At 40.2% G+C, this 22,879-nt stretch overlaps 2 protein-coding genes across 4 annotated transcripts in view; one reads left to right on the top strand and one right to left on the bottom strand.

Moving 5' to 3' along the window:
- Positions 1 to 9,035, bottom strand: part of TGFBRAP1 (transforming growth factor, beta receptor associated protein 1) — a 33,867-nt gene extending 24,832 nt beyond the window's left edge. The window contains exons 1-2 of one of the 3 annotated variants that reach the window (XM_010575702.1): positions 9,008 to 9,035; positions 5,444 to 6,145 (exon numbers count right to left, since the gene is read on the bottom strand). In XM_010575702.1, coding sequence (XP_010574004.1) covers positions 5,444 to 6,128 — 685 coding nt within the window. In that variant the 5' untranslated portion in view covers positions 6,129 to 6,145; positions 9,008 to 9,035. Of the gene's footprint in view, positions 1 to 5,443; positions 6,186 to 8,906; positions 8,981 to 9,007 lie in introns of those variants that run through there. The other 2 variants (XM_010575701.1, XR_774887.1) reach the window with 2 other exon arrangements.
- Positions 9,036 to 9,346: 311 nt separating this feature from the next.
- LOC104836910 (chromosome unknown open reading frame, human C2orf49) lies at positions 9,347 to 21,412 on the top strand. The gene is made up of 4 exons (XM_010575700.1): positions 9,347 to 9,479; positions 11,230 to 11,396; positions 17,120 to 17,492; positions 20,439 to 21,412. The coding sequence occupies exons 1-4, from the start codon at positions 9,351 to 9,353 to the stop codon at positions 20,493 to 20,495; spliced, it is 726 nt and encodes a 241-aa protein (XP_010574002.1). The 5' UTR covers positions 9,347 to 9,350; the 3' UTR covers positions 20,496 to 21,412.
- The last annotated feature ends 1,467 nt before the right edge of the window (positions 21,413 to 22,879 follow it).

The raw sequence follows: 22,879 nt of genomic DNA, 5'->3' as shown, positions 1-22,879 counted from the left end.
CAATGTAAACTTCTGTTCTAAACATGAATTCATACCCCTTAAAACCAGTATTCTCATGCCGTTAAAAAGACATGCCCATGAAAATTGTTCTTTGGCAGGAATGAGCCACTTGACAGCTGGTAGAATAAGTCTGAGCTGTAAAGGACAGCAGAGATTAAAAGATTATGTTATTCAATTTACAAAATCTCTTCCAAACAGAGGATAATGAGGCAAGGGTAGCTGGGTAGGAGGACCATCTTGGAATTAAAAAACAAAACAAAACAAAACAACAAAACGAAACCAGAAGGTTGCAGATTTTTATGGAACTACGGTGTAGAGACTAAGCTTCTGGATCCTTTACAGCAGCTTTGAAATGATCAGCCCTTTCCCTTGACTAAGGGTGCAACACAAAATTAAAATTTCACATCTGACTATTAGCAAGTGATGCTATTTGCTTTTTCACTACAATGATCAGCTTTTTGATCACAGCACCTTACAGAAAATACTTTTTTTTGCCATAATATATAATTCCCTATTTACTCTACAGATATTAATATTCTTACGGATCAGAACTGGAATTTTATGCCAGGCAGACTGCATTACCCATTTTTAATGCCTTCCAGTTGTTACTCTGTGCTATAATACCATTTCAAAACGTGGGAGAAAACTTGAGTTAAATACATACTAACCAGTAGTAAACTCAGGGCTAATTATATTTGAAATATTAATTCTTAGAACCTTCCACTTCTCCTGACATTCTCAAAAGAATGTTATAAAAACCTGATTTTAAAAACTTTTTTTTTAAATGACAGAGCTCTTTTTTAGGTAATTTTTAAAAAACCTTCATGGAAGTGAAAGGGTATGCAGAGCAATGCACAGTACTTTTCCAAGTCAACATCTATCTACATCCCTCTGCCCTCAATAGCTAGGGCTTCTGTCATAGAATGATGCATTTTCTGTCTTCATCCAGGTCTCACCTAAGGATAACAATAAACATGACAACTACAGTCAGAAACCATGGCCTTTTTATAGTACAGGAATGTGTTTGATGAAACTTAGATGAAGCCAGTAATCAATTCCGTATTAAAAATGCATATGCTATCCAAAGGTTACAAGAGTTACCCAAAACACAGCTACACTGTCTTCAGCACCAAGAGATCTAGAAATTTATAGAATCATAGAATAACTGAAGTCAGAAGGGTTTTCTGAATGACATTCAGCGGGACCAACTTAGATCAGGTTACTCAGGACTTCGTGCAATAGACTGTAGATTTTGTTTATTTATTTTAAAACAAAAAGCTTCTTAGTGAAAGTATCTCTAAAAGCTGAAATAAAACTTCTTTATTATTATTACTTGTTTAAAAAGGAACATGAAAACTTACGAGGAACACTATCAGTGGGTGAAAACAAGAAAGGAACATGCTGGTTACTGCTGACTATCCTGCTTCATGTAGTTTCATCAGCTATGAGAAAAGGCACTGCATAACCTTCTGTGAATCATTCTGCTTAGTACCTGTACGCTTTTTATAAGTTATAAGGCTCAGTTCTCCACTTCCATTTGTAGTCTACTCAATCACTATACAACTGTTCAAACCATGCACCACTGAAGAGTTTATTCTGGAAAAGCAAAAGGAATAAACTAAAATTAGGTATTTAAAATTTGGGGTTTTTTACTCATTAAAGTAATGGAATAGTTGAATCAGGAAGGGACCTCTGGAGACTGTCTAGTCCAACTTCCCTGCTCAAATCAGGGTCAGCTAGAACAGGTTGCTCAAGACTTTGCCCAGTCAGGTTTTGAGTGTCTCTAAGAACAGAGACTCCGCATCCTCTCCAAGACCTGTTTCCTGGTTTGAGTACCATCACAATAAGGAATTTGTTTTCTTATATTTATGTAAAATTTCCTGTATTTCAGTTTGTACCGACTGAAATCCTCTCATCCTTTCACTGGGTACAATACCACTGAGCAGACTCTGGCTCTGTCTTCTTTACCCGTGCACATCTCCCCCTTCCCCCCCACGTTGGCAAGATCTCTGAAAGCATTTTCTTCTTCAGACTGAACAGTCCCAGCTTTCTCAGCCTCTCCACTCACTTAGTGAGGCAGTGCTTCTCTCCAGGACCATATCCCATGAGATTCTTCTAAGCAGATCCTGAGCAAACCAAAGTCTGCTGTCCTGAAGTGGTTCAAGTGTCCCCCTTAAATCCTTAAATAGAGATCCATAGTCATAAAAGCCAAATCCCCCATCACCACGAGCTGTGCAATCAGTTGGTGACCTGCATGATCCACCCACTCCTCCTCAAGCTGTTCTCCCTCACCAGCAGGACTGATGAGAAAACCTCCATCTCCAATATGAGGAAGTCTCCCACTACTATTACTCACTGGTTGTGCTACTGCATTGTACAGGCTCAGATCATCTGCTGGACAGAGCTTCCTGCTTCTCATCTGCTACCAGAGCACTGAACATACCCTATAGATGCAGATCTGCAGGCAGAGAAGGAGAATTCTTCCTTTCACGAGAAGTCACAAGTTTCCAGCCTTTGCCATCACAGAACAAGCAGAGACAGCCTGCCCTTCCCTCCGCAGGTTGGGGGTACCAGCTCACGCCCGGATCCTGGAGAAGATTCAATTTTCTTTTTGTCATCTCTGATGCCATGCACTGTGCTGACCTCCTCCTGCATCTGCTTTACTTGGCAAAAATCCTCAACCAAGCACTCATCTCCTGCAGGTGAGGACAAAACTTCCCCTTGCCCCAATCTCAGGAAGAGGCACCAGGCACTCCCTTCAGCTCAAGACCTGAAGAGCTGCACCCTCCCTTGGGAGCTTGGTCTGAGTCGAGGCCTCTGATGTTTTGGGGCAGTTGCTCAGAAGCGTGTCCTGTGCCAATATGCAAGAACTGCATGCTGAAATTTTGAAAACTTAAAGCCTCTGTACGGCAGGAAATCTGATTAGAAACATGCAACAAGAGCTTCATGACATGAAAAACTGAATGTTGGTAAGCATAGTTTCACACACAATCAGAAAGAACTGATTTTCAATTCCAATTGAACTAATTACTGCACAGAATGAAGATGCATCAAAAATGAAGTTCCTCCTCCCTTTGAAAGAATGAGCTATACACTAACTGCAAGTAGAGCCAACAAAGTACCAAATGGCTAATCTATGCATCAACTATAACCAGTTTTAAATGCAAAGAGTCCAGGTAAGGAAACAGGTTATATACCCAAGAAACTCAAAGATGTTTTACTTTACGATTACCATTTTAAGCAGTTGCTTTCTGTCATTCTAAATTCCAGTCTTAACTCAAAAGCAAATTAATCTAAATCAGTGTCACTTCAAACACTATAAAGCCAAATACATTAATGCAGAATACATCCACCTCAGTAAGAGAGGCTGAATTTAGCACAGATGCTCTAGCAAGTGCCAAACGAACATGTCTTTACCAGCAAGACATACAAAAGCAAACTAAAATTAGAACTGAAGATTTACATCAAGCCTTTTCAAGTCCATTCACATTATAGCAGAGGCCTACCTCAAATGCCAAGATACACAATGCTTATATATTATAAAGGTGCTCAAGCATCTTCACAACTTTGAAGAGACAAGTGTTAAAGACACTACGAATTTCACCAAGGAGGAACAGCAAGATGGATTATACTAGTCAAAACAACAGTGGGGAGGGTATAGAGGACAGGTAGTACCCCCCCCCCCCCAAGCTGAATTAGGCAAGGAAAGACTATGCAATCCATAGCAAGCAGTCTTTGAAAGGTTTCTGAGCTAGCAGAAGATAGACTTTGCCTGTATTATGAGGAAAATGGAAGTTTATAGTTTAGAGCTGCAGAAGTGCATTTGCTTAAGATACCACATACCTGATATACTAACCCCAGGACAATCTACTTATACAAGGATGTTGGATTTCATGAGTAAAGGTCTTATTGTATAGCTCTCTTCCAGGACACCAGATAAAAGCAAAAGACAGACTAAATAAAATTCTGCTTTCTGACTAAATACAATTATGCTTTTGAAAGTGTATCTATTCTTCTTAAATCATAAAAGAAATGAACCACTTGAACAGAATCTGGTTTGACATTCCTAAAAAGATAAATAAAGATTAGAGTAAGAATGGGATCTCCTTAGAAACATGTCAAAAGGGAATACTTTCAGAGAGTCAATTCACAAATTTTAACTTTCACAGCACTACTAAAATGGTTAATGTCCACAAATACATGTCCACATTTAAAGCAACTAACAGTTTTAATAAGAAGCAGGCAACCGAGGTGACTTAGAAAAGCCCTATGTCTGAAAAAAACAAGTTCATCTTGGAACATCTTTAATTTGCATAAACTGATATTCTAATGAGTCTGTACTTCTTTCAAGAAAAACTGGTGAGTTGATGAACATCTCGCATTCTGGTCACAAGACAAAACTTCAATATAAACAACTGATTGCACCCTTACTCTACTTTGGAATTGATATTAAAATGCCCAAACCGATGCAGGTCCCTGAATTAAGGGCCTAAATAGCTGTGATCTTTGTGTCATGCTATTTTTAATGTGTCAGGGAAGATACACAAGCTGCATCTCCTAAATGGAGAGTCATATGGCAAACAGCACGAAAGCATTCTGCCTGTGGTCTGTCAGCTCTGGGATATTGCAGCTTTTCCAAAAAAAGCTCAAGATTACTGACCTCACAGCATATTGTTGATTTAGACAGATTACAGCAGCAGTAGTCCTTACAATCATCTGTCTATTAGACAGCAGCATTATTTCACATAATTTAACTTTGGTTTTGCAATATGTAAACTATCATTTTCTGTAATACGGAGCTGAAAAATACTATTAAAAAAATTAAGCAAACGGGAGCATAAAAAATAGGTAGTATCTGACAACATCTACAGTTAGGACAGAGTTTAATTCTACAGGAATTAGGATACAGCTTACTGCCACTAACATTTATTATTAGCACTGTAGTACAACATACCTATTTGTGAACCTGTTACAGTCTATAAAATGGACTTTGTATGAACGCCTCTCAATAGCAACTGAGGAAAAAATAACTCATCTACACTAATTTAACAGTTCTATAGCAACATCACGCTCCTCAAACCCAGTCCAGCTAGTCACTACAGAGAGGCTGTCAGTCTCTGAAGTTTCACTTGGTACCAACCAACCTTTTTACTCTGGGCTGCAAGACACTACTGCTGTTAGCTCTCTATACAGAAATGAAACTTTCTACAGACATGATTAAATTACAAATAATCAGATTTTTGTGCATTAAAAAAAGTAGGGGAGTTATAATAATGCTTAGTACCAAAAATTTATCATCTACCTTTTTCTCTCAACATTCCAGTATAGCCCTGTGAAGAAAATTATCATTATTGTGCACAACACTTATATTAGTTAAGCTTTGCTTCCCAAATGGAGAGAAATTAAAGAGAGAAGTTAAAAAAATTACAATCCTTAGTCTCACCTAGGCCTCCGGGGCCAGCCAACAGAAACTCTTGTCTGCCTATCCTTTTCACAATTGGCCGTTTCTCATCACTGCAATAAGGAAATAGATCCTGGGAGACGCCAGTATTATAATTCAAAATGATATACTGTGTAGTAAGTGCAAGACATAAGTAATAACCATCTACAGCCACGGCACAGGGTTGCTCTGGAGTAAACACTTCCTTCACTATCTGGACTCTGTCTTCAAACACCATGAACATTTGAATGGTCCGCCGCTTGACTGAGATAATGCAGACTTCGACACAAAAAGGATCCCCACTCACAGGGTTTTCATTTAATGAGAATGTCACAGCTCCTTTGATTCTAGCGCCAGTGGGGACAGGTTCCAAGTTCATCATGTTAACTAGTGTTATTGTGTTGTCGCAAAGCACAAGAAGCCTGGTGAGGGCAGAGGCCGCTTTCAACTCACTCACAGGCTTCTTCAAGCCCAGGTATTTATGCAGTTGCTTGGTGGCAGCAAAAGTTATTTTTCCAGCTGCTGATACCTTTTCATCCAACAGAAAGTGATAGATAAAGCAGTCATTGGTTCCAATATAGAGGTTCTTTCCACAACACTCAATGCATTCAATGTTGATGTAATTCTTGTCTCCCATTAACATCTCCCGCTCAACAGCAGAAACGAGCTTGAAAGCTTTGACGCTCATTGTGTCTTCTGGGTGATCTGATTAAAGAGAAAAAAACCCCACTACTTACTTCCAGACGCATACTCAAATATCAAATTTAACATTCACCAGTACAAAAAATCCATTGTTGCATTTTTCAATACTCTATAGTCTATTTCCAACCTGATTACACAAGCCAGAATGAGCACATTAATAAACACAGAAATAAATCGAATTGTATGCTTCCACTTCAAGTGTATTCTGAAGCAGATTCACAACAGCACCCAGCTATTTTGAAGTGATGCTTTCTCCACAAGCAACCAGCATATTATCGGCGCTCTCAGATACTCTGGCACTACAAGTTGTTCTTGCCAGTATTTAGTGATTTATAAACCTCTCACATAAAGGTTTCTATAACCTGTACATGGAAAGATACAAGCTTCGGCTCTCAAGATTTCTAGGGAAGGCACAAGGCATTTAGTGCTACAAGTTAACATCTCACGTTGCTTTACACTAAATTTGGGCCTATTAGTACAGTCTCCTAGTGAAATATAGGCATATTCCATTTTAACACATACTGTACATTCCTTACTCTTCAGCAATCAGAAATATGTAACTTCCAAGCTGTTTAAATAATAATAATTTATGCAAGGTATCATCCAACTCATAAGAAAAGTTGCTGGTTGGTTTGTTGGTTCTTTTTTAGTATCTGCAGGGTGTCTGTTTTATTCAGTGCTACTTACACATTCTCTGTATCAGACTATATGCACCAGCAGTTACAAAGCACATTCACACAGCAAATTTGGAAGCATGGTCCATAAAGCATTCATTAAGCTCAAGATGCAGTGCCACAGAAATTAAGAGTTTCTGTTCTCTACTATCACAACTATTCCAGAAGGATGTCTGTAAGTGGTAAGCAGCACTTCTAATATTCATTCTACAAACCATACCTACCCTTTTGCAATCAAGCACTGTCAAGGGACAGATGCAATCTATAAAGCAATTAATAGTATTTTTAAAAACAATCTGTGTAATTTTACTGTACTCCAGACTTGCATTGTTTTTATAAGAAACCAGCAGACAGCTGTGCTCAACACTCCAAAGAACAGCAAATGAGAAATTGCTGACCTTGTTTAATCACCTTTTAATTTGTCATGACTGGTCTGTAAGGACCGCTTAGCCAACACAGGGGAAGACATAACACTAAACATCTTGAACGGATTTAAGAAATAACAATTACTGCTAGTCCACACGTACAATGGAGATATAAAGCATCAAATGAAATTTCTGTGGACCAACAGAGAAACCAACATCAACAAAATGCTCTTGTGAACAAAACTAAACATAGTCAAAATGAATATAGTTTCAAATTATTACATCTAAAACCCCCCTTTGCTTTTGTAAGAGAACATTGAAAACCATGGCAAAAATTTCCAAAACTGAGTAGAAAAAAAGTAAGGTAGACAACTCAGAAATAACCTTTAAGTAAACTTAGACAGAACCAAGAATATAGCCAGAAGCAAACCATGTTACCAAGAGACAGTAGTGAACTTTTATCCAAGAACTTCCTGGTTTTTTTCAGAAGTTAAAAAGATTTTAGTTTGGGCTTCCATTATATTATCAAATTGCATCCTCACCTGGGGTGTAAATTAGTGTTCTGACCTTCAACAACAAAAAACCCCAACCAGCCAAACCCAGGAAGTACTAGAGAAATAGCCTAAGGTGAAGTGATAATGCAAGTCTCTGGCAAGACAGCCATGTTATCCTCCAACATTATCAAAGTAAACACCGTGTATTAAGATAAAGAGGGCTGCCCAAAGGTTGACTGCCAAAAAAAACCCAACCGTTTTTAAGGGCCTGGGTGTATCCTGAACTGATAAACTATTGTCTGGAGAGGTTAGGCAGCTTTCGCTCCTGAAGCTGTGAACAACTTAACATTCCTGTAGCCCAGGGTAAAAATGTTAATGCGTGGCATTGGGAGAACTACAGAATTTTGCTCTAACCAAGATGTATTAAAAACCTCCAAAAAACTTACTAAATGAAAGCAGATGATGAGTAAAAGTATAAAAGAAAATCAAAATAGATACACCATCCCCAAGCAGAAAGAACAAAAAATCACACAGTACGACATAAGTCTGGTAGCAAAGAAATAAAAACATTCATGCTAGAAAAAAACTGTGAGAAAAGCTTTTAAGAACAACCATCATCAACACACATAATCTGCATGTGATTTGTTTTAACAGTTATTTTGTTCTCATTAGTAAGAGCTTCGGGGCCTGCACACACCACGAAGAAACATGTTTTGCGGAACATGCTGTTCCTTTAAAGTGCAAGAGGCCACCCCAGAGTTACCAAAGGAAGTCAGTAGTGTGCTACTTTTCAGATGTTCAGAACTCCGGAAAGCAAGATAATGGGAATGTCTGCTGTCAAAAAATAATCAGTAGGCAAGCAAACAATCAGCCTGCTACGTTTCATTTTCTTAAGTGCACCGATAACCCCGCAGGCAGTCGTTTCCAGCAAAAAGGGGAAGGCAGCTCTCCCCCACTTTTGTTAGGTAACACCTCGCTTTGCGTTCACGTTTTGTTTGCTGCCGCTGCTGCCCTGCAAACCAGCACCCTCCCTCCCTCCCTCCCCTCCGCACCGCTCGCTCACGCAGACGCGCTCCTCCACCCCGTCCAATTAACCGCGTCCACGCTCTAATTAACTCCTGGATGCCATTCCACAGACGGGTGGCGCCGGCCCGCTCCAGCCCCCGGCAGGACGGGGATGGACCTCACCCCGCCGCCGTTCCCCTCACCCCCGTCCCCCCCTCACACACACCCCGCAGCGGGCGGCGTAAACCAGGCCCGGCAGCGACCGCTCCCCGCCTCAGCGCAAAGGCGACGGAACCTCTCCACCCGCTCAGGCCGTTCCCCCAGCACCTGCCACCGCCACACCGGGAGTCCGGGCCCGCCGCTTATCGAGGCGGCCTTGGAGCGGTGACAGGGCCGGGGGCCGGGGCCCGGCGCCGCCTCAGGCCGCGCTCTCCAAGACGGAAGGACGGCCGCGCCGCTTCCGGTGTGGCGCGGGCCCTTCCGGTCACGTGGGAGGGGCAGCCGGCCCAATAGCGGCTCCGTCCCACCCACTTACCAGCGGGAACACCGGGTAAAAGAGCCCCGCCCCTCGCCGCCGCTGACGTCACCGCGCCTGGCGTCCCTTCCCGCGCGGCATTGTGGGAAAGCGGAAAAGTGGCCGGCGGGGCGGGGAGGGGGGAGGGGAAAGAAGATGGCGGCGCAGGGAAGGGAGCGGGTGGGCGGCGGTAAGGAGGAGCGGGGATCGGGGCGTCCGGACTCGGAGCTGCTGCTGCACCCGGAGCTGCTCTCGGAGGAGTTCCTGCTCCTCACGCTGGAGCAGGTGAGCCCGGGAACCGACCCGGCCCCGGGGGGGGTGATGGTGGGCCTAGCTCGTTGTCGTGTCTCCCCTCCGTGTTAGAGCCGCCCTGTTTGTTTTTCCGCTTTACTCCGCGGGGAAGATCCTGCCTTCCCTCGTTACCTATCCGGGAGGTTTTCTCGCGGTCGTCCCGCCGTTTCCAGGCCTTAAGGAGCGCGCAAGAGAGCGTTCAGGAAAAAAAAATACAAAAAAACCTAACAAAACGCAGGTCGATTCTCCATAGGTGTTTGTTTAGAGGAGGCCCGTAGCGTGAGAGGTGTCTCCGTGTTTGCAAAGGGGCTGTTTTCGAACGCTGTAGATGCTAAAGAATAATCTACCCAAATCAGCATGGCTGTGAGACAGCGTTTGCATACAGTAAAAGTACCTGTGGAAAGATCACCTTTACTTTGTTACAGGTGTCACGTTCATCCCCAGTTGATTAAGGAAATGCATCCTACGTAATCAGTCAAGCTAATGCTCAAGTATGCATAATTGTAAAAAAAAAAAGGGGGGTTTGGAAGTGAGTTATAAAGAGTTTTGGACCATATGAAGCTTCAGTTGGTGTGATTTGGAATGCTTGCTACCACCTTGCCAGAAAAGTTTAGGTGCATGAAACAATAGTAATCAAAGTTCTAGGTTTTTGTATGAGCTTGCTGAATTTTTGTGTACTCTTGTCCATGTAGTTTACGTGGACAAAAATGTACAGGTTTTAGGCCCACATCAGAAGTCGTGAAGTGTTGCCAAAACCAGCTGTGGCAGAGACTTGACCTGCTTTCAGTGACCTCTAGTTTGTAGGAAGTTAGTGGGTTTTTTTCTCTTTTAATAAATTTGTCAGGAGGTACCAAGAAGTTTTGTTTTCGCAACCCTTTACACGATAAGAAAAAAACTTGTTGTTTTGTTATAACTGACAGTTACTAGAAATCTCCCCTCACAACTTATTTTTGGGGAACTGGGGAAGGAAGCACGGCTCTACATCTGTAAGTTTGAACTGCGTTGTGTTCTAGTTGCCTGTTTTTTAAAAGTGTGAAGAAGAGCTCTGGCATTGTAGTTGGATTCAGGGAATTGTGTTTAAGAGTGCATGAAAACATCAGTTATCAACAGTATGTCTATCATAACTTTTTCCTTGTTTTTGCTGCTATTTGTATTGGAAAAATTGTAGAGTTTTGGACAGGGAGGGGCTGCAGAGTTGACCTGTGTGGGCAAAGGTGATGAACTGCCCAGTACTGGTCGCAGCTGGATCCAGCTGTCTCTGACACTGATGAAGACAGCCCATCACACACCAGAGTTTCAAGCAGAGGAGCTCATGGCACCTGTGTTCAAGTGCACTTAACAAAGAGCAGCAGCCATCAGGGGCAGGAGACACAAAAAGATGCACGGACGGAGGCGCATGAGGCGATATGTTAAGAGATGCACTTGCAGGTAGTGGAAAAAGAAACCACTATGCACTGACCCAAACATCCTGCATTTCCCGTTGCCTCACTGAAGGGAGGGACTGAGTGTAATCCACACAGAAAACAAGGGAAGTTGGCAGTAGGAAGGCAGGAGACCAGGCTGTCATTGGCACGGAGCAGTTTGTGACCTCCACGCCGGTCACCACTGCAGCCCCCTCACTTCGAAAACCCGGCATTTATGCCCAATACACTACCTTAAACTGGCTTTTGAAAAAAGAAATTATGCCACTAAGATGCTTGTGCTTTGAATTTGTCTTAATAACTTTTTTTTCTGTTCCCCACAGAAAAATATACTAGTCGAAAATGATGTAAAGATGGACAAAGATGGTCTCACTAATCTCTATATTCAACATGCCATTCCCCTGCCTCAGCGTGACTTACCAAAAAGTAGATGGGGGAAAATGATGGAAAAGAAAAGACAGCAAAATGAGTTGAAAAGTGAGAATAAAAGGTAACTTAGCTTTTATTGAGCTAGACTTGGAGAATTTAGGACAGTGCATTTAGTTCAAGCTTTGTTTGCCTGAAACTTATACAGCTTTTGGATGTTGTCACAGTTTACAGAGAATGCCATGTCAGGTCTCCTGTGTTAGAAGTGTTAGAGTCTACTACTGCAATAATAGGAAAAAGGGGAAGATAATATTTTTTTGTTATCCAAATGTTATTAATGGTATCCAGCTTATAGTGCTTCTTTTCAGAGAACCATAGAATGGTTTGGGTTGGAAGGGACCTTTAAAGGTCACCTAGTCCAACCCCCCTGCAATGACCAGGGACATCTTCAACTCCATCAGGTTGCTGAGACCCCCGTCCAACCTGACCTTGAATGTTTCCAGGGATGGGGCATCTGCCACCTCTCTGGGCAACCTGGGCCAGGGTTTCACCATCCTCATCATAATAAATTTAATCCTTACATCTAGTCTGAATCTACCCTCTTGTAGTTTAAAACCATTACCTCTTCTCCTGTTGCTACAGACCCTACTAAAAACTCTGTCCCCATCTTTCTTATGAGTTTTTTTTAAGTACTGAAAGGGTGCAATAAGGTCTCTCCAGAGCCTTCTCTTCTCCAGACTGAACAACCCCAACTCAGCCTTTCCGTGTAATAGGAGAGGTGTTCCAGCCCTCTGACCGTTTCATGGCCCTCCTCTGGACCTGCTCCAACAGGTCCATGTCTCTCCTGTGCTGAGGACCCCAGAGCTGGACGCAGAACTGCAGGTGGGGTCTCACCAGAGCAGAGCAGAGGGGCAGAATCCCCTCCCTCGACCTGCTGGCCACGCTGCTTGTGATGCAGCCCAGGGTACGGTTGGCTTTCTGGGCTGCAAGTGCACACTGCTGGTGCATGTCCAGCTTTTCATCCACCAGTACACCCAAATCCTTCTCTGCAGGGCTGCTCTCAATCCCTTCATCTCCCAGCCTGTATTGATACAGGGTTACTGGTAGATTTCATGGTACTTTATAATGAAGAAAGTTTAATTATTTTTTGTTTCGCCATATAATTGTTTAATAATAATTTTTACAGTGCTTAAGAAAAGTACCAAAAGCATGTTTAATTATGCTTGGTCCTTGGACAGGGGTGGTCTACTCTAGAGTCAGGGGTGTATGCTGCAGCAGTTTTGTGTGTCCAATTCAAAACTAACATCTGCTTTCTGAAACAAACATTCTGCCTTTTAAAAATCTTTCATTTGTATTTGATTAGAAAACAAAATCTTCCTCAAGAGTTTATTTTATCGAATCTCTTTTCCTCCTGAACTTCCCCCTGCCCAAGACTTTGATTTTGATGTCTGATGTGCATGATAGGTGGTGTTCTGATTTAACTTCAGCAGTAAACCCTAAGGAAAGGTGGATGGAAATTCTCATTATAGTTTTGCAGTATTAAAGCTCGTTGATTTCGTGAGTCTGTTTTAGCTTTACTAAGGTTTCTAACTGGGAAGAGCTAAACAAATTCTGTCAAGTGATTTATTTTTTTTGTTTTGTTTTGTTAATTTTTAAAAACATTAGCAGTGGCTAGGACACTGAGTTGTCCTGTTATTGTCAGGTTTTTTTTTTCCATGTGCATAAAAAGTAATAGTACGTCGGTTTGTTTACAACTTGCAACTTGAAGATGGAAGTAGAACGTTCATGTTTGAATAATGAGACACTGTTGGTGTGCTGAAATAGGTGCAAAAGAATTTTTTATCATAGAAATAAAGATGGCAGGCTGGATGTGTTTTGGAGGAGACAATGTTAATTTTTAAATGGGAGAATGGCTTCATCTAGAGTTTATGTAGAATACGTTTAGGGGCTCTTAGTTTGGTACACTAAAATTCAGTAACGGTTAAACCTGTGTAGTATTGCTGGGAAAATAATAAGTAAAAGGAGATATGTTTAATCTACCAGTCTGCTTTTCTTTACCAGTTGCTCTTAGCACTTAACATCTAGCATACTGGGCTTAGTCTTTTGCTCTGTTAGGCAGTTTTAAGATTTTCCAGCAGTTACTGGTTTTGCTTGTATTACATCTTTCATACTTAATAAGTATGCTGGCAAAATACTGTCTAGAAAAGTTAATCTTTTACTGCTAGTGTTACTAGCCCCAGGAAATGGGAGAAATAGACTTTCAGCAAGTAAAAAGTTGTACAGAGAAAACTTCACTTTTAGTATATTCACAGAAAGAATCAAGGAAGTTCAATCATCTTTTTGGATGTTAAAATATTACACTTCTCATAGTTGTGTGCACCACTTAAGCAGAACTGGCACAATGTCATTGTGCAGAGGAGGAAGTAGAACTTGCCATTCTTGTTTTTAAAAACAAACCAAAATTCCTAGGTATTGTGAGGCGGTAAGTTATGTGCAAGTCAGAGATGGGAACTAAGTGTGCTGTTAGTTTGGTTTGGAAGTCAGATAAACTGATTGATCTTGTGAACAACAGGAGCTTTCTGATGCGTTCTTCTGTGGAAAGCACAGCTTTACAACGCTAGAATTAATATGAGGCTTGGAGACTTGATCAGCACAGCTCAGTGTGTGTTGGTAGGCCTCTGGTAGTTACAGATAGGAGATAGAAACACACTGAAATTTTAAAAGTCAGTGTTGAATATTGTGTTTAGTTTTACTGCTGGAGATTGATGGCATGTCCTAAAAGACTTGCTGTATATTGGCTGAGCTGCAGTAACGTGTTATACCTCAATACAATCAAATATCTGAGGTCAGAGATGATGGTTTATACATCCTATTACTGAATATTTGAGCTTACAGACAATCATCCAAATACAAACAAATGCAGTCTATCCAACTTCAAACATTTCAGAAAGTATTTGTGTTCAGGTACAGTTAATTTTGTAGATCTATAAGACCATCTTGCCTCCTGGAAGAAAGAGGATGGTATGAATCTCAAAATGTATCTGTAGTTTCTGAAGTGCCATCAAGTCTGAAGACTCTCGCCTGCAAACTCTCAGTTTCCAGGAGCGCTGTGGCCTTGGTAGAGCTCATAATTTCTCCTTAGTCACCTGAGAAGCTGCTTCGGCATCCTCTGAGAACTGCTAATGCGTTAATACTGAGTTCAGTGTAAAACATGGTACTTCTGACCAGTTTCAGAGATTCACAGAAGAGGTGATCACCTGCCTGTTTTGGTACCAGGTGAATATTTAGGATAATCGGGAGGTGGGAGCTAAAACCTACACTTCTCTCTGTTTTTAGGGTGCTACCTTAAGTACCAGGCTAAGCTAGACAAGAATAGGAGTGTTTTTCATTAAATTGCCCTCATAATCAGGAGTTGCTCAGAGTCCATCCTGACTACCTGAGTAATCATGTGAAACAGTGGAAACCCAGATTGCTCAGGTAGAGAAGCTTTTGCTTCCTCTAGTAAATCTTGTATTCTTTACCATGCGCTACAAAGTAAACAGCAGGATTACAGCATGCCCTCTGTCCAGCCTGGCCCAAAGTGTGGCTAGAACATTTCTCTAGGATGTAGGAGATGCACATTGAAATTCAGGTTTCACAGAGAGTGCCCTGCAGGAGGGGACATGATCCCAAAATGGTGCTTTTCAGCCGTTAGCTAGTGTCAGCGTCCTCCCTCAGAAGAGTGCGGGCTAACATGAGTCCAACTCTGAAGCTTTTAAGCTCCCTGTACTTTATATAAAGAAAGTGAATGTCACACCCAAGGTTCTGTGTTCTTCTGTGAGCCATGTATCTAAACATTACATGTGACGGTTCTTGATGGTACAGCATTTTGGAACTTTCCCAAAGTGATTCTCTGGGAATGTTATCTGTATTGTAGCATGTGGTCATTTGTACAAGTGCTACAATTCTAAAATTCAGTTTAGAATAGATAACAGTCCTCCTAGAATTGCAGTTAGTTCCTAACTTGCCAGTCTTCATCAAGCTGAATTAAAAAAAAAAACAAAAACAACAAAAACCAAAACCCCCAAAAAACCAAACCCCAAAAACTGACCAAAAAACCACTCCATAGGAAAAGCAGACTTATTATGTTAAGGAAGGTGATGGAAAAAAGGTATAAACCCTTTTCTTTCACATAGTTTGTAAATTAGCTTTCCAAAAAGGCTATGGGCAATGTGTTCCTTCTCAGGAGCATTGAATAAATTCTTGGACAAAGCTGAAGTGAGCAAAAAGTATCATGTTTTATTTTTGAAGTGTGTGTCAGCTTTTTTAGGCTTTTCAAGTGAAATTATACTACTTAATCTAATGGATGTGTTAAACACTATTGTTTCAGTAGTATTTAACTAAAACAACATGCCTGGCTGAACACTCCTAGTCTTGGAAGCTAATTTCATTTTGTAGAAGCTCTCCTAGAAACCGCATCTACTGTAGATACAAATGAAAGAGTTGTGTCTGATCTCTTGACAAACAAGTCCCAAATGAATTGAAGGTCTCTCTTTGTCTCTATCAGTTCTGGGAACCGATGAATAGAAAAAGAGGAGGATTATGTGACATATGTTGTTGTGAACAGATAGTAATGTAGAAGCAAATCTGAGTAAGAGCTGAGCTTTCTCTTGCTCTACGAGCTCTTAAATTGTGACTCCTTCCATTCTTTTTAAAGTAACCCCGGTCTTGACAGAAATTGTGCAAGCAATGTGTAATTTCTTAATATGTGAGGTTTATCAGCAGCTACTAATCTAATGTTGTTCCAAGTCAAATGAATCGAGTCTCTGCTTGGGGCTTATTTTGAAGTCTGTTGAGATACCTAACATCAATATTGTCAAATTCATTAATTACAAATTAATGAATACATTTAATTGTTGAAAACACTATAGTTCAACTTTTATTCCTCTGTTTAGTATGAGATGATTAAACAGTGTGTACTGAAAGCTCAAGTTTCTGAACAGCAATATTATATAACTTAATGGTGGTTTGGTTTTTTTATTTGTTAAATCTGTGCTTTCCAAACACTTTCTCTTTGTCGTTCTTGAGCAGTGCTTTTTTAAAACTCTAACTTCATGTAGAGTGAGCTATGATAACTTTGTGCTTTAATTTTTGGCAGTCAGGATGTTTCCTGATACTACTGTTTTGATATTAACTTGATAGTATTCCTTTTTTTATGAATCAGTTGTTACTAAATTGGTCAGCTCTGATCTACACATAGGCTTAAAGACACAAACTACTAAAAACAAAACAAAAAAGTCATTAAATCAGCTTAGGGTTCCTGTTCAAAACCAACTTATTTCAAAAACAGGTATGTTTTTTCTGCTTAACGTTTTTATTCCTTGTCTAACAGTCTTTTAGACTATCTTAATGTTAGGATTTTGAATAAGAGTGGAAACAGGGAGATTCAGAAGCATCAGATTACTAGATGCTGTTCTTGTAGGTAAGGTGGCACATGCTTTCTCAATAGTCACCTTTTGAAATGCTTAACAGCTATTATCTCTAGTTACCCTGGAATAGCTACAGGGCTATAAGCATACAGTCTTTGGTTGTACAACTGTAACTGTCTGCCTAGAAAGTTCCTCACACAACCCTCTTTGCTGAGGAGCACTGTTCCTCAGACAACACCCTGCCCCCTTCACCCCTTTATATTTTGGAAGCAATTTCTGTTGCCAAAGTTTGGAGCAGCTAAGACTTTAAGGTTAGTATTTTGGGACATATTTTTACTTCAGGCAGGATTAAATTCATTTTCACTACTCCTGTCTTGGATATGCTTTTTTTGGATCACCTAGCTTGTGTTTCTGAGAATTTTACAATTTGTATTTTCAGTGTTACAACAGTGGAAGGTTTAAGGAAACGGCCACTAATTGTGTTTGATGGCAATTCAACGAGTACAAGCATAAAGGTGAAGAAGACAGAGAATGGAGCTGCTGATCGCCTAAAACCTCCTCCAGCTGGAAGCACCACCAACACTGTTAGAAGATTATCAGTTCCTTCAAATGCCTCAACATACGTTTCAGCCTCCAGTTTATCAGAGGACACTAAACTGGGAATGAGGAATAATGAGGCTAAGCAGAACAATGTTTCAAAGACTAACAGCAGTGTGTTGGCTAGTCTGAAGGCGTACCCTTTGTCTCCAGTAGCAGGAACTACTGTTGTGAAGTTAAAGAGAGCTGTTCCAAAAGAAGAATCTGATTTGCCGGTATGTACATTCAGTATCTTGTTTTGCAGCTTTTTTTTTAATTGAAATGCAGGAACCAAAGGTAGACACTTGTAAGAGTTTTCAGGATTATTTTATTTTGGAGTAATAGTAGAGTCTGTATTTAGAAGCAGGCAAAAGAGTAGCTGGTTTGGGAAAGATTAGAAGGAAGGAAATGAAGTACTTTGTACTTGTCCATGGGAAACTTGTGTGTGAGAGAGGCAGCTTTGTAGAAAGCATGCATGTAATTTTAAAATGAGTAAGTAGGTGATACTTACGGTGGTGCTGGTAGCAGTCTCAAACACAAACAAAATAATCCTACTGGTAGGTCTGAGAGAGAGAACAGGTGTTACAGAACAACACAAACAGCCTTAAAGGGAGGACAAGTGGTCTGTTTTCTGTAGTAGGGAAGGAAAAAATGGAATCATAACATTTGTAACAATCACACTTGAACGGTTGAGTAGGACAAGCTTTCATTTGTCAAAGTGAAGGAAGAGATGTTACAGGAACTGAAGTGAGATGCTGAGAGCTGTAGAATATATCCTTAGAGGAAGAACGCCATCTGTTTTAAATCTCACATAGGAATTGGCAAGCTAGAGGAAGGAACTGGATGTGAAAATCTGGAGAGCTGCCTAGATTGTGGGTCTGAATGAGAAGGCATAACAACAAACCATACTAGTTGAAGGGAGAGGCCAGAGGTCAAGTGCTCATTTTGAGCCACAGTGATCTTCTTCCGGTGCCTGGGCTTCTATAAGATGATGAGAAAGACATGCTGAGATCTTGAACAGAAGGGTGCTGTTCTCAGGTAGAAGACTGATGGCTGAGGTGTTAACCATAAAGGTAAATAGTTACCTTCTTTCTGCAAGTTAGGTTCAGCTACAAACAAATTTTCTGTGGAGAACTACATTACAGATGGCGGCAGAATGAGACTGGTGAGCTGACGTGGTGAGAGAAGAGCTAATGCAGGTTATATGAATTCAGCAGGGCCTGTCTTTGAAAGTGTAGGTAATGGTGCTGAATGTAGCTGCCAGTTGGAGAGAAAGATGGAACAGTGGTTATTTTTGACAAAGGTGTGATTAGTCTTTAGGGGCTTGTCAGTGAGCAAGGAGCAATGGGCCATCTCCTCTTTAAAACATACTGTGAGGTAGGGATAAGTCTTATATTGGTATATTCCATCATGATACAAATGAAGGAATTTTCACGTTTCTACTGAAATATGGGAATATCTGGAATAAGTCTGGGCTTCAAAGGAAGAAATAGAAATATCTGTTCTCAGTTGAACTGCAGGGGGAGCCTTAGATATGCAGTGTGCAATTACATTGATTTAAAATTTTCCCAGGACACCAAACCTAACTTCTGTTTTCTCAGTATTGCCTCATGAAATGCTTTCCATTAATCTCTTTTTTTAAAAATCCTTTCATGAAAGAATGCAAGTAATACCCTTGCTGCGTGGAGTGGTAGGTTCCATCAGACTTCTATTAAACATGAGCACCTAAACACATAGCTGTTCTGAAAGACAGCTTTGGCAACTTTTACAAGAATCATGGCAGAGACCCTGAATCAAATTTACACTGGAGAGTTGTGTTTCCTACTGTCAGTATTACTAACTTATTTTAGTATCTAGAACTCTTCCAAGTGTTGGTCAGATCTGAACTTACAGAGCTTTTGAAACTTCAGCGTACACCTCACAGCTTCTTTATATTTAATTTAAATGTTGTGTAGACACAATGGTGAACACTTTAAGTGACACTGTGTAACTGACACTCAGAAGCGATGACCTCTGACAGTTGACTTTCTGCATTAGCCACAGTTTATGTTGTTCAAGTAATACCGATAAGTTCAGTCATGCCTTGTTCGTTGGTCAGGCATGTTTGAAGTTAGGCAAGTATATTGTATGGATGTTACTTTACTGCCTGAAATTAAAGAACATGGTATTGAATAATAAGTGATGCAGCCAGGAGGAATCAGTACACTTAGCAGATGGCTGTAGTATGTAAAGCCTGATATATTTTTAGTATAATGACAGTAATGATAAATGCCTTCTCAAGCAAGTGACCAAGTTTCAAGAAAAACTGAAGTTCTTGTGCAGAACAGCACAGAACAATGCCTGTGATCTTTGGGTCTAATTCCCTTAAACCTTTCAGTGGTTGCAATCCACAGGATTGCTGTAAGTAAACTAACACTGAAATTCTTAAGGAGAAGAGAGATCTTTAGATTGTGCTCCCCAAAACAGTGTGGTGCAGAAAGTTCTTGAAAACTCATATACCTGTCTTTACGCAGCTTGTGTGAACTATTAAAGCTCTAATTTCTCAGATTTTTTTTTTTTTTATAGATGATGAAAGGAAATTATTTCACCACTTAATCTCCCATTGTTTTACAATGGGCTTGCTTGATTTTTTTTCTGGTTTCTTGGGGCAGAGCTTGAAAGATGAGTTCATCTGAGGCTTTGGCAATTGTTTCACTTTTTTTTATACAGGTCATTACAAAGGAAGACCAGCTTTTCCTTTTCTTTTTCTAATGTTTTTACTGTCTGACAAAAGTAAATTGGTTTCTTAGTTGTACGTTTTTTTTCTTATACAATCCTGTTTCAACAAGTATTTTAAGACAGCAGTCTGAAGTAACTTTAGAAGTATGTTTTGAAACTCCAATAGGTACCTCTTTCTAAGCTGCATAACTGAAAGATATTTTTGCATAACCAATTATAGGATTAAGAAAACCCAAAAGACATATGATTCGCAGGTAGTTAAATTCATTGGCTTTATTTTTATCTTCTCTGGAGAAGTTCTGTGATACTTAACTTTCTCCACAAGATGGCAATAGAAAGCTGTTGTAGTAGCATATTACTGAGTACAGCAACAGTCAGTACTAGATTTGAATATGGCAAGTTAATAATTAACTTCTACTTGCGTAGTATATCTAAGAATACTTATATATTTTCTTGTATTCCAGAATGACCTAAAACCTACGGAAGCAAAGAAGAAAATCCAGCATGTTACATGGCCGTGAAGTAGCTAATGGTGCTTGAAACATAAATGTTACTTCCATATTTTCAAACAGATAAGTCATATTTAAACAATTTAAGTACAATTATTTTTAAACCTTACAGGGATTCAGATTGCTGTGAAGTTTTAACAAGTTTAAAAGTTCCCTGTTGTAAAGCTGGAGTCATTATCACCAGTCACCTTAAAAGTGTCTACTCTTGTACACCAGGTAGTTCATTACTTCTTTAAAAGCTGGTAATATTACAATATACTAAACCCCCCACTTTTAGTTTTTGAGATTATTATAGTTCATCTCCTGCATGTCACTATGATTCACACATATAAATATATATTTTTTTTGTTGTTTCGGTAAGATTCAGTTTTGTTCCACTTCTGGTTAAATAGTTAAAATAGCTATTGAGATTCAGAGTGATCCCAAGAGCCTTCTTGGCTTTAAGAAGATAAATCATTTAGATGAGAAAACTGGCGGTTCTGCTGATAAGATAGTCCGAGACAAAATTCTTTCCTTTTCGCTGCACAGGAGTGTAGAACTTACAGTGCAAGTTAGGTTGATAATAAGAGATGAACTGTTTTAACAGCATTACTTCAAATTGAAGTTTCTCTTATTGACATATGAAATAACAAATGCACAGATGGAAGTATGTTATTAGACTGTTTGATACAAATTTTTGAGAGGAAGTAGTGAATGGATTAGTGCCATGTTCTCTTAAATACACAGGCATATTTTATACATGCATAAGTGTAAAAATGTGCCAATGTAGCAAATTTGGTTGTTTTCCTGGTTACAGTCATGCTTATAAAATACAGGGAGAACCTGTGGAATGCAGGCCAGTGCTTTCTCGACTTGGAGAAGGACAGGGATAGGAAGACAAAGCAGTACCTTGATCATTAGCATGTATAGTTGCACTCTTAAAAACAAAAACCCAAAAAAACCCCAAACCTGTTTTCCCTTCTTTTGATGATTTAAGATGGATGTTGGTTTTCTGTGAAACTTGGTGTTTCTTCTGGATTATTGGTAGTGCCTTATAAGGCAGAAATCCAGTTAAGCTGATGGAAACATTTTGATTAATTCTCAGTGGCTCAGGGTGAAGCCAATTTAGATCCATTTTAGATATGGATGGTAAATAATAATAACACTCCCAGACTTAGTGAAACAAAAAAAGAATCAACTTCTGAATCCACTTAGCCCACTAAAATAAACTGTCAGTAGTGATCCGAAAGCTTGTTTACCTTTTTAACATTGGTTAATATTGAAACCAAAAACTGTAGTTTAATTCATTACTGACGGAAGTTCTCCATTCACTGTTATGACATAAAAGGCACTTCTCGAATGCTGTAAAATGGTAAGAATGTGTGTTTTGAAATATTGTGTGCTGTTTCCCTTTTACTAAACACTTGTGCAGTTTTTGTACTTGAGTACAGCAAACTTTAACGTAATGTACATTTTGTATGTAAAAAGTTGTCTTTTAAGTAGCCTTATCCTATTTAAATAAATTCAATTAAAAGCAAACAAAGTAGTGCTGACTTGTTTTTGCGGTGTAATTAAGCTTGTTCATTTTATATGGTTATATTTCAGGGGACTTGAAGTGATTAGAACTTAAGAAAAAGCTTACAGGGTAAAAGGCTTGGTACCTACTTTGGAGGAGTAGTAGCTGCTTTTAGCAGGAGTTGGTCTCATGTGAAGCGCTGGTCCTTGTACTAGTGTAACAGCTTGGTAGGATTTGTGTTTTGTGGGTGGCTTCTTGGCAGTGGTTTAGAGTCTAGGCTATGTTTTGTTGTAGTTCAGTTGCTAGGAGCATGTGTGTGTTGAGTGATATGCAGAGCTGTACTGGAATAATAGCATGATGCTGCTATTGCATGGTATTGTCTTGTTTTCAGGCCGGTACGCTTTCCAGCCTTGTCACGTTCCACCTTTCCCCAAATCTGGGACCATTTTGCTGTCTGTTGTAGTGCTTGGGGGGCAAGGTGTAAGCCATGCTGTTCTTACTACCTTCCACTACCCCCTTGGCTAATAGTAATCCTTCTTCTCTCAGCAAAGTTCTAGAGCAGAGCTGCAGTGTGCTGGGGGGATTGCCAGACCCCAGAGGAGAGAGTGAGGTGCTTGCCCTCCTTTGAGAGGTGCAGATATAAGAGGGATTTTTATGGCTATTCTTTACTACAGCCTTCATCGTAGAATGAAGTCACCAAAGGATGGAATCTAGTCGTTCAGTAAGATCAGGTTAGCATGGTGTGCACGTCAAAAATGTCAGCCAGCCAAGTTCTTCAAGTGGTGTACAGTAAACCAAATCTGATCTGATGCATCTGTTTAGCTTGTTGAATTAATGAGAGGAATGACCTGTGAGCACTTTACACATGGTACTAAAAGGGACAAATTCACAAGTGGTGGCA

Source organism: Haliaeetus leucocephalus, unplaced genomic scaffold, assembly GCF_000737465.1.
Source record: "Haliaeetus leucocephalus isolate CR32 unplaced genomic scaffold, Haliaeetus_leucocephalus-4.0 Scaffold495, whole genome shotgun sequence".
Taxonomy (NCBI): Eukaryota; Metazoa; Chordata; class Aves; order Accipitriformes; family Accipitridae; genus Haliaeetus; species Haliaeetus leucocephalus.
This window is presented reverse-complemented; position numbering and strand designations above follow the sequence as displayed.